Source organism: Elephas maximus, chromosome 7 (assembly GCF_024166365.1).
Source record: "Elephas maximus indicus isolate mEleMax1 chromosome 7, mEleMax1 primary haplotype, whole genome shotgun sequence".
In the NCBI taxonomy this organism is placed as follows: domain Eukaryota; kingdom Metazoa; phylum Chordata; class Mammalia; order Proboscidea; family Elephantidae; genus Elephas; species Elephas maximus.
In genome coordinates, this window is record NC_064825.1 from 131,710,157 (window position 1) to 131,721,743 (window position 11,587).

The window sequence follows — 11,587 nt, forward strand, 5'->3', positions numbered from 1 at the left end:
CTCTCAACCACTGCGCCACCAGGGTTAAAGCAGTTTTATTGGTATGTGGCTGTGTCTGCTCTGGCCTCTGCATGGTCTATGGCTGCTTTCTGGCTTAACAGCAGAACTGAGAAGCCGGACAGAGACCCACAAAGTTGAACATATTTACTCTCTGTTCCTTTACGGAAAAAGTTTGCCTACCCTGATTAAGATGGTGTACAATGGCTTGTTTTGGTTCTTTATCTCTCCCACATGTTTTGTTCAGTGCCAGGCGCCCTGCCAGGCTCCGGCATCCCCTGGGGCATGGGGTGAACTGAGCACGCGGGTGGGGGGAGAGCGACAGTGAAATAAGGTCTCCTCAGGGAGTGGTGGGGGAAGGTTGTGGGAGTCTGGGAAGGTCTCCGAGGAGGTGATGCCCGAGGTGGTCACCTTGGGACGGAACTGGATGTTGAAGGACGTTCTGGTAGAGAGAAGAGTGAGTCAGGAAGGAGATGTCTCTGGCTGTTGACAAGGTGAGTGTGTGGGGGCCCAGAGTGAGAGGGAAGGGGGCCGTGCTTTCTTCTGGACTGGTGGGAAAATATTCCTGAGCGTGAAAGCCCCCTCTTTCTCCCCAGACTAAAGGACAGCTTCGAGAGATGTGATAATTCTTTGTAGATGTCATCTGCCCAGGCTCTGGTCTGCAGGGAGAGCAGGCGGGAGCTGTGCACCTGGATTGGTCACCCTATCCCTTGCGTGTCCCTGGTCGCTGACGCCTTCCATCGGAGGCCCTGGGATCAGGCCCCCTTCTGCAGTTGGGTGCCCGTCCTGGACAGCGGCGGTCCTAGAGGGCACCAGGGCAGTGGGCGGGCCTAGAACCGGCCTGGCCCCCCCGTGAGAGCTGAACAGCTCACGACTGGGTCCTCACACCTCTGGAGTCTATTGGGTCCTCACACCTCTGGAGTCTATTCCGTCCTGGCACTTGGCTGAGCCCTTTACCTGCAGGACCCCACTTCATCTTCACCGCAACCTCGTGGGGTATCTGTCGTGAAGTCACCGGAACAGGGCTCTAGTACTGGGTCACTTTAGCGGCTCACCATGGCCGGTTCTCAGTGCAGTGGGGTCGTCACCCAGCGCGGCCCTCCCCTGTGCACCTGGGGCGGGGCAGGGGACTCAGGGGTCGCTGGGATCCGAGGCCCGGGGGCCACGGAGGGAGCGGGGCAGGGATGGGCCCTGCGCCTGAGGGCGTCCTCAGCTTGGGGCGGAGCTCTTGTGGCTGCTTTTGGGCTCGAGGGCCCCTGCTGAAGTCTCCTTCAGCCCCAGCCAGGCCCTGCTGGCTCCTTTCCCCGGACAGACAGACAGGCCGAGCTGCTGAGCGTCAACCCCAAAGTCCTTCTCACTTCATGGCCAGTCCTCTTTTGGGAGGTGGAGGAGGGGCGAGGGGCGGGGCTGGGGCGAGGGTGAGCGGTGGTGGGTGGGGCGGGAGATGGGGTGGGGCTGGAGGAAGGGGTGGGGTGAGGGCGGGGCTGGAGGTGCTGGGAAGTGGTGGGTGGGGCGGGGCTAAAGGTGGGGCTGGAGGAAGGGGCGGGGGAGGGCAGGGCTGGAGGTGCTGGGAGGTGGTGAGTGGAGCGGGAGATGGGGCGGGACTAGAGGAAGGGGCGGGGTAACGGCGGGGCTGGAGGTGATGGGAGGTGGAGGATGGGGCAGGAGATGGGCGGGGCTAAAGGTGGGGCTGGAGGAAGGGGTGGGGGAGGGCGGGGCTGGAGGGGATGGGTGGGGTGGGAGATGGGGTGGGGCTGGAGGAAGGGGTGGGGTGAGGGCGGGGCTGGAGGTGCTGGGAAGTGGTGGGTGGGGCGGGGCTAAAGGTGGGGCTGGAGGAAGGGGCGGGGGAGGGCAGGGCTGGAGGTGCTGGGAGGTGGTGAGTGGAGCGGGAGATGGGGCGGGACTAGAGGAAGGGGCGGGGTAATGGCGGGGCTGGAGGTGATGGGAGGTGGAGGATGGGGCAGGAGATGGGCGGGGCTAAAGGTGGGGCTGGAGGAAGGGGTGGGGGAGGGCGGGGCTGGAGGGGATGGGTGGGGTGGGAGATGGGGTGGGGCGAGAGGGAGGGGTGGGGTGAGGGCGGGGCTGGAGGTACTGGGAGGCGGAGGATGGGGCAGGAGATGGGCGGGGCTAAAGGTGGGGCTGGAGGAAGGGTGGGGGGAGGGCGGGGCTGGAGGAAGGGGCAGGGGGAGGGCGGGGTTGGAAGTGGTGGTGGAGCAGGAGATGGGGCGGGGCTAAAGTTGGGGTGGGGAAGGGGCGGGGTGAGGGCGAAGCTGGAGGTGGGAGGGCTGGCTCGGGGGCGGGGCCTGAGCATGTAGTGGGGGTGGGGTGGAATCGAGAGCTCGGGGGAGGGGGGTCGGGGGGGTGGAGGGCGATGGGAGGTGATGGACGGGGTGCGGTAAGGTTAGGGTGGTAATTGACGGTGGCCCGGGGGCTGGGCTGGGGTGGGAGGTAGTGGATAGGGCGGGAGGTGGTGCGTGAAATGGGGCCGGGCTGGGGTGGGAGTTGAGGGTGGGCAGGGGCGAGGCCGAGGTGAGCGGTGCTTGCACTGGTCAGGCTTCACCTCTCTTCACGGTTACAGTGTTGTGTTTACGCGCAACGGGTGCAGGCCGATTCGGTGGAGCGCCAGCTTCCAACAGCCCGGTCCCCCAACGGGGTCCCCGCGGGAGGCCCGAGCCCCCTTTCGTGGGTCAGGAGAGCCGCATCTGGCCCCCACTCCTGACTGAGGAGTTTCTGGCCTTTCTCGAGAGGCCCCTGTTCTCAGCCCCTAGATCTCTGCTGATGAGGGAGGAGCGGGGTAGAGGAGGGGGCTGCCTCTGGGATTTGGGCCGCTCCTGTCTCTCTGTGCGATCCCCTCTTCTGGACTCCCGGCTCCTCCCACACAGGGAGCTGGCCTGGACCAGAGCGACCCGGCGGAGGGGCGGCGGGGCGGCCTGGCCGGAGCAGAGGCTGAGGGCAGCACCGGCCCGGGTCACGGCTCAGGTCACCGCCCAGGTCACTGTCCTGGTTCTCTCTGGCGGGAGCGAACCCAGACTGCCCCAGTTGGAAGTGGAATTCTCGAGAAAAGTGTGGTGTTTGGCTATAACTCGAGAAATGAGGTGTAGTTTGCCAGAGCAGGCCTAGGTGAGGCCTTATTCAGGCAAGAATTCTTCCTCTGAGAGCCTGCATGTCCCCTGGGAGTTTGACATCTTTTAACTGAACCTTGGGGACCCAGGGACGTTGTGGAGGGGCCAGATGTATCAGGCAGGGCTGGGCTGTTGAGGAACGGGCAGCTCTGGCCTGGTGCTGACCCCTGGGTGTGCACCCAGACAGTACCCCACCACAGGCCTGCAGGGCTGGAACAGCCCGCATGTCACCTCAGGTGACAGACACTTCTCAGCGCCCAGCGATGGATGGAGGCAGGGGCCGTCCCATCTCTTCGTCACACCCCTCTGCACAGCAGAAGGTAGGCTGATTGTCCCCACTTTACAGATGAGAAGACAGAGGCCCCCACCAAGGGCACTCAGAGAGGCGATGGTGGAGCCAGGACCCAAACCCAGAGTTGGGCCCCTTCCCTCAATTGCTGTAGCCTCTCAGGTGAGGGCCTGGCCTTCCCACCTGGTAACCCGCAATCCGAGAGAGCTGACGCACACCCAGGTAGCTCTCACCTGACTTGGGGGACTCACGACACACAGGTTCGTTCACTGCAGCGGTGGATTTATTTCTCAGTTTTGCAGCTCAACTCAGTTCTGGGTCATTTTACGAGTGATCCATCTAACACTTGAGGACACAGACATGTTGAAAGTTAAAGGAAGGAGAAGATACCCCATGCAAGCATCAACCAAGAGAAAGCTGGTGGAGTTATGTTTATCTCAGACGAAAGAGACTGTAAGGAAAATAACGTGAGCCAGAATTAAGAAGGTAACTTCATAATTTATCACTAAGGGTCCAATTTCCCAGAAAGCTAGAACAATTCTAAATACGTATGCTCCTAATAACATAGCCTCGAAACACGTAAAGCAAATTGCAGCTCATGTACAGCTAGCGTTTCATTCTGGAAGCCGGATCTTGTTGATGGATTGCAGTCTTTGCCATCAGTCTTGGACAGGGTCAAAGAGAGTCAGGCCTTCCTCTGGGGAAGAAAACAAACACGGACATGAGAAACAGATGGAGACCAGTGGCAGGTACCAGGTGAGGAAGGTGAGAGTCTATATATGTAGATACACACACCCACACCCACACCCACAGGTGCACACCAACCAGCAGCTCATTCACACCCTTGCTCACTCACGTGCAGGTTCAAGGGGGCCCACGTGGAATTGAGCCTTGACGTATTCAGGTGAGAGATGCCTGGGTTTGCACCCCCACTCTACTCCCGTGGCTGCTGTCCCTTCTCCTGCCTGGACTCCCAGGCCTGCTTGCAGAGTGGGTAAGGGCTCCAGAGACGTTCCCAAGCAGCACCCTCCCCCACAGGCTCTGGGTCCCTCTCTGCCCTTCCCTCCACCACTGCACCAGACAATGGCCCCTCCATGCTGGGGTCCATGTCAGTCTGCTGGTGGGCTATTTCCACCCCCAAGTGCAGGTGGGGGTATTTCCCTTTCTGCAGGCCCCAAGGCTCTGGCAAGGTGGGTCCAGGCCAGGGCTGGGGCAGGAAACCTTGTGTGTTCCCTAGGCAACCTGGGAAACTGGACATTACACCTCCTATGTGCAGGTTACAGATGTCCCCAAGAGACCCAGATTCCTGGGACAACTGGTCCTTGTCCCATGGTGACTATCTGCTTGACCAAGGGTATACATGTGTGCGTGCACATGCGTGTGTGTGCATGTACGTGTTACATTCTTTCATACAAGAGGGTCAGGAAAGGCCTCCTACAGAGGCAGCATTTAGCAGTGACTGGAAGGCAGTGGGGAGAGCTCTGTATATGATGGGGGAAGAGCATTCTGGGTAGAGGGAACAGCATGTGCAAAGGCCCTGAGGCAGGCACATGGTGAAGTGGAGTGAGTGTGGGGGAGTGGCAGGAAAGGAGGGCAGGGGGTGGGGAGACTGATCACGTGAGGCTGAAGGCACGACCAGTCCTGCCCAAGGTCCGTGCAGGAGGACATGGGAAAACTCCCCCGAGAGGAAGAAATGAAGTCACAGTGTGTGTGAAATGTGGTGCTATAAACTGCCAGGCCCAATACAGGGAGAGTTATTCTTACTTGATCAATCACTCATTAAATACCCACTGTATGCGTGGTCTGTAAGCACTCATTAATCACCCACAGCCTTGGAAGCCCTATGGGGTTGCTATGAGTTAGAATTGACTTGAAGGCAGTGGGCTTGGTTTTTGGTTTGCTATGCATGGTGCCTGCAGGGTACCTGGTGTCCATGGGTTTAGGCTATGGCTAAGCAGAAACCACCCCGTGTCTCCAGGAGGCACTGACCAAGTAGGGCGACAGCAACTTGGAGGACTGTGTGCCCTCAGCTGTCCTGCTCCTGGTGTGCAGACCTCTGGGTGAGCAGGGCTGGCACAGAAACCTGCAGTCCTGATGGGTCCACGTGGTCCCCGAAAGCCCCCTCCCATTTTTCCTGGCCAGGTCTCCTCACCTATTGCCACGCCCACTGCAGGCTGTCTGCTAAGGGACCGAAGCTTCCTGGCCTCCTTCCCCCCGCGCTCCCCTCTCAGGCCGTCTGTGTAGCTCAGATGGCTGACTGCACTCTGCCAGCTTTCGACTCAGGCGCGTCGCTGGCGTTCAGCTGGCACAGGTACAGGGAGGCTGCAGTTGCTACCACCTGATGCTGAGTGAGCCCCACGCACAACAGAACGCAACACTGTCCTTTCCTGCACCATCCCCACCATCAGTTGTGCACCAGGTCGGACCTTTGCCATCCACAGGCTTTTCATTGGCTGGCTTTTGGAAGGAGATCACCAGGCCTTTCTCCCTAGTTTGTCTTAGTCTGGAAGCTCTGCTGAAACCTGTCCAGCACCCTAGCAACACCCAAGCCTCCACTGACAGACGGGTGGTGGCTGCCCATGAGGTGCACTGGCGGGGAATCGAACCTGGGTCTCCCGCATGGGAGGGGCGAATTCTACCACTGAACCAGCACCGCCTCGGACAGTACGTTGTCGAAGCTGCTAACACAATGAACCCTCTCTGTACCTGTTGCTAACTGGCCATTGCCCTGAGCCCCTTAGAGCCCCCCCCATTGCCCTGGTTGCCCCAGCCTCTCCCCTGGGCCCCTGGACCTCTCTCTCAGTGATCTAGCACCCCAGGGGCTCCTCCCTTCCCCCTTCCCTCTCCCTCCCAGGATATGGAGCATCTGTTCTGAGTACTCAGGGACCATGCTTATGGGTTGTTAATGTTTTCTTTTTTTTTTTTTTTTAACATAAGTGTGTCTTCCTCACTGTGATAGTTCTAGTCCCCGCCCCACCTCAGTGCCTGGCCACATTAGTTGTTTGCCAGTTGATTGACTACTGGGCCCCATGGTCAGGAAGGGCAGGCGGCCAGGCAGGGTTATACATGGCTTGCCTTGGACTTGGGCCTCGGCTGAATGTAGCTCGGGGCAGGCTCTGAGCCCCACCTTGTCGGTGCCCATGGAGGACGTCTCTCTTCCCTCCTGCCCGGGGTCCTCCTGCAGCACCCTACTGAGCACAGCCCCCAGGGGCTCCTGCAGGCTGTCACACCCCTGACTGCCCACCAGGAAGTAGACGAAGGGGTTGGCACTGCTGTTCACGGACAAGGTGAGGTGTCCGAAGGTACTGAGCAGAGTCTGCGTCTGCTGTGGCAGGGACACCCAGTAGAGGATGAAGCTGGCGATGCTGAGGGGCAGGGTGCAGACCAGAAACACCAGGATCAAGGCCAGGATGCCCACGAGCAGTCTCCAGGGCTGCCGGCGCCACTGTTGGGGGTTTCTGTAGACGTGGACGAGGAAGACACTGGACAGGACCATCCCAGGCGTGAAGCTCATCAGCGTGAGGATGTGGAAGATGGTGTCCACCCTGGCACCCTCCTTCGAGTCGGCATTCCAAGGCTCGTTGTAGAAGTACAAGATCAGCGTGGTCAGCAGGAAGGACAGCACCCAGAGCAGGGTGCTAACCAGGGCTGACAGGTGTCGGGGCCGGTGACACCTGTACCAGATGGGGAAGAGGATAGAGAAGCAGTGCTGGGTGGTAAGGGCCACCAGCAGGCTCAGGCTCGCTGTGTACGCCAAGTACTTGGCGCTTCTGGTGGCCAGGAGGACCAAGGGGCTCACGAAGGACTTCCAGGCACTAGCACGCAGGACCGTCAGTACCGCCATGCACAGCAAGAAGAGCAGGTCGGCCACTGCCCGGTTGAGGACATAGACACCGACCGGGCCCCTCTGCAGGCAGAAGCTCAGCAGCCAGATGACCACGCCGTTGCCCACCATACCCCACAGGCAGGTGAACGTGGTTAGGGCGCTGACCACTTCCCGGGCCGTGTGTGTAGGGTCCTCCATGGAGCTGGTTGCACTGGGGCCACTACTCTTGTTGCTACTGCCATTGAATGGGGTGTCTGCCATCCCTAAGGGAAGAGGGAGAAAGATGTCAAGTCCTCAGTGGACCACGTCACAGATCTTAGGCTCCCCCCATGTGGCCCACATCCCAGGGCCTCTTTCTAGAAGACTGGACCCAGAGCTGCACCCTTGCTTCAGCCTCCACCCTGCTGCCCACTCCGAAGTCCAGCACAGCCCTGGTTCCCACATGAGTCACTATGCGAGGATAGGAGGGCTTTCAAACACAGCCCTGTACAGCTAATGAACCAGCTATCTAAGTGACTAAAAGTGACTAAGTACTATCTAATGAACAAATGATCTAAGTAACTTATGTATGTGGTTTTTGTCTTGTGATTGGCTTAAATCATGGTCAGATCCTTTCCCTGGGACTGTCCCCCTTTTTTCTTTGAATCACAAGATGGTGAAAATAACCAAGCAGCCCCTTACCCCGATGCTCTGCTCTGGGCAGCCACTCAGTGTCTTGCTCTAACTAAACCGACCCCACCTCTGAGCATCCTGCCCAGCTGCAGCCTGCTGGACTGGTGCTTGGTTTCCCAAGCACGGCCCTCCTGCCTCTGGGTTGGAAGGTGGAGTGCGCCCCACTCCTCCTTGTGCCTTGCAGAGCACTCCCCAGCTCTGACTTTCAGAGCACCCATTTTACCACCCATCACTCTTTATTGCAGTCACTGGCCACCCCCAGGCCCCTTTCCCCATTCCTTGTTCTGGTTACATGCTCAAGGCTTCGGGGTGCTCACGGGCTGACTTTCCTTCCTGAGCATGCGAGAGAGGGTTTCCTGAGCATCTGCCGCTGACCCAGCCCTGTAGGCCCGGCTGTCAGTGCCTGGTGGAGGCCTGGCCATGTCCTGCAGAGAGCTGGTCCCTCAGAGCTTGGTTTACCCGGCTTTGGGCCCCACAATGGTAGCGTGGATGGGGAGGGTGACCATGAATGATTAGTTACTGTGGGGCACCCTCTGTGTGGCTGAGCTGGGTGGTAGACTCTGCCCTCCTTAGCTGGGTTCCCCGAGCCCAGCTCCTTACACCCTGGCTCAGTGTCTCCTCACACCCTGGCTCAGTGTCTCCTCCCTAGGGGAGGCTCACAGTGTCCTCCCACTTCACAGGGTGGTGAGGATAGATGTCACGTGCTTAGCATAGCGCCTGGCACTTAGCAAGCTCTCGGCAATGACCCAGTGGGCAACTGGGTCCCCACCCATGTCAGGCACTGTGTGCACCGGTGGGCAGCATGGACCCTGCTGTAGCTACTGCTGGGCTTGCCACTGCCCCGTTTCCCCAGCCAGTCCAGAAGGCCCTGGGCCATGCTCTGCCATTGCTGCCCACTGACCACTCTGCCTGCTACAGAGCATCCCTTGGGCACAGTTCTGGGCACAGGGAGGGAGCGCCGTGTGGACTAAGTGATGGGCCTGACGTTTGTGGGGCGCTTTGTGGGCCCAGAGTGTCTGTCTACCCACAGCTTGTTTGCTCCGTGTGTGGAGCCTTCCTGGACTGCCGTCCCTCTCCCCACAGCATCCTGGGGGCTCCAGAGCTCAGGGCCAGAGACTTTGGTGGGGAAGCCCAGGGAAGCCCGGGGCCAGGCTGAGATACGGGTCGGGGAGCAAGGGGCACTGTTCACCCCTAGATCCCACCTGAAGCGCCCATCTGGAATGGATGCAGTGCCCTCAAGGCAGGTCCCCCCTCCTCTGAGCACCCCTGTTCGGCTCGGGCAACTCAGACACAGCAAGTGCACCCCAGCCCTTTCCCTGCACCCACTTCTCCGTGGGCAGAAGAGGCTGGAACCGGGACCTCTCCTCTGGTCCCCTCACAGGCCCTGTGCATGCAGAGGGAACAGGCAGCCCCCATGCAATGGTCCTCCGTTGCGGGGGGAGGGTAGGGCCCACAACCACTGGGTGCCTCAAGCAGCCTCAGCACCTCAGGGTGTTTCTGGCTGGGCAGCCCAGCTAGTGGGCACCACCATGTGCCTGGTGGGTGAGAGAGAGGGAGCCAGGCCGAGGCTGCCGCCAGGAGTCTCCCTGACCAGGAGCAAGCTTTGCCCTCGCCCTACCTGCCCCTGTGTTGCCCCTGTAATTTATGAACAACTGATGGAAACACGGGGAAGGCACCCCAGAAAGGACTGCTCAACTTCATAGCTCAAGGTGCCACTGACCCTGAGAGAAGGGGCAGAAACCCACCTGGATCTGGTTGCCTTTCCCACAGAGAGAACTAGAACATCCCAGGCATCCTGTGTGGGCTATTTCCTGGAGACCCTGAAGGCGCGGCCTCCTAACAGTACGCGCAGCAGCTCTGAGGGAGGCCTCCTTACGCCCATCCTACAGATGCAGAGTAGAGCCCAGAGAGGTCCACCCTGCCCAAGGGCAGAGCAAGCACTGCCCCGTGGCCCCTGTGACAGCTCTCCACTAAGGAACAGCCATCAGTGGCCCTCTTACCTGCCTACTTGCGCCTCTGGTCTCGGAGGATCCGGACTCCCAGGTGTGGTAGAGGCCCTGAAGCCACCCCGGCATCCAGCCCAGCCCTCGGCTTCTTTTGCTCTGGCCAGGGCATGTACTCTTTGTCTCCGCTCTGGTCCGCAGGGAGATCCATCCCCAGGCTCCGCTGAGACGTGGGAGAGGCCCAACCCAAGGACGGGAAGCCCAGCCCATGGGGACCCAGAGGCCCCCACAGGAGGCCGGCTACATTAGCCTCTCCACCCACACCCACCCCTGCAGGATGACGACCAGGCAGGCTAATGGGCTGCCCTGGAGGCCTTCTGGCTCAGCGCCCAGGTGGAGTGGGGCTGGGGTCTGCGAGGAGGGAGGGGCAGCGCCTGGGCACACACCTGGCCCTGGCTGGGCCCCTCCAAGATGCTGGTCCAGGCACGGCCGTCCTGCAGCCCCCAGCATGAGTGGGCGTCTCCTTGATGAAAACTTCTGGGTTCCTGAAGCTACTTCCAGGTGAGGGCGGGGAAGACAGACTCTGAACTGGGAATGCTAAGACCCTGGTTCGGCCTTAGTTGGCTGTGTGTGACTGTCGGGCAGGTATCTTAGTCTCCTGGTGCTGCTGTAACAGAAATACCACACGTGGGTGCCTTTAAAGAACAGAAATTTACATTCTCACAGTTCAGGAGGCTGGAAGTTCGAATTCAGGGCACGGACTCCAGGGAAAGGCTCTTTCTGTCGACTCTGCAGGGAGATCCTTGTCTCGGCTTCTACAGGCAATGGCGTCACTAGGGTTGGTGTTGCTCAGTGCGGTAACTCCTGATGTCACCCCCCATCCTAATTACAGCAAGACTGTAGTCAAAACACCAGAAAATTTGACAAGATCAGCGACGATAGCAACACTGGCAGCAAAGAAAACAGCAGCAGCGTGCTTGTGCAGACGAAATCACGTGATTCAAAACGTCGTTGTAATTGGGTCATAATGACAGCTCTGACCGGAGCTCATGAGAAGGTTCAAAAGTAAATTAGCATGGAGTTTTAGCCCTTGTAAGTATATTGATACATGTAAGCTGGGCATATGAAAAAAAATTTGTTGTTATAACTAACTACAGGGATATTTTTAATAAAAAAAAATAATAAATTTCTGCTGAAACACTGCACAAAAATTTAACGGACAGTCGTTTTGGTGTCGCCCCCTCTGACGGTGTTAGCCGGTATGGTCCGCGCTCCCCATGTGCCCTTACTGATGCCACTGTCTGCAGGTCCAGCGTTCCCAAGTTCCTTGGTGACCTCTATGTGGCATCTATCTTCCCTGTAAAAATCCTGCTTACTACAAGTCAAACAGCGTCACAGTCCCCCCTCCGGATCCTTCAGCTTCAAGGACTGTGACTCTCACACAGATATGAGAGAACGCATGATTTTAACTCTGGTGGTTGAAAAATCTTCCTAAAATGGCCAGGTCCTCTTTCTTACCTCAGCAAATGCAAAATCCTGAATGTAATCGAGTCTTCTCCAGGACAGAGATTGATCCACCCATCCATCTGTCTCTCTGTCCGTCTGTCCGTCCATCCATCCATCCATCCATCCATCCATCCATCCATCCATCCATCCATCCATCCATCCATCCATCCATCCATCCATCCATCCATCCATCCATCCATCCATCCATCCATCCATCCATCCACTCATTCAT

At 58.8% G+C, this 11,587-nt stretch overlaps 1 protein-coding gene across 1 annotated transcript; it reads right to left on the bottom strand.

Moving 5' to 3' along the window:
- Positions 1–5,653: 5,653 nt before the first annotated feature.
- On the bottom strand, positions 5,654–9,981 carry LOC126080689 (mas-related G-protein coupled receptor member D-like). The gene is made up of 3 exons (XM_049891868.1): positions 9,915–9,981; positions 6,536–7,497; positions 5,654–5,752 (listed from the first exon to the last, which is right to left on the bottom strand). Exons 1-3 carry the CDS (start codon positions 9,979–9,981, stop codon positions 5,654–5,656), a joined length of 1,128 nt encoding a protein of 375 aa, XP_049747825.1.
- Positions 9,982–11,587: the final 1,606 nt, after the last annotated feature.

Excerpts from the sequence above, each read along its gene's own strand:
- LOC126080689 (XM_049891868.1), bottom strand. The coding sequence starts at position 9,981 with ATGCCGGGGTGGCTTCAGGGCCTCTACCACACCTGGGAGTCCGGATCC. Across the intron at positions 7,498-9,914 it reads CTCCGAGACCAGAGGCGCAA|GGATGGCAGACACCCCATTC; the intron begins GTAGGCAGGTAA and ends CTCTTCCCTTAG. Across the intron at positions 5,753-6,535 it reads CCTCCATGGGCACCGACAAG|CATCAGGTGGTAGCAACTGC; the intron begins GTGGGGCTCAGA and ends GGGCTCACTCAG.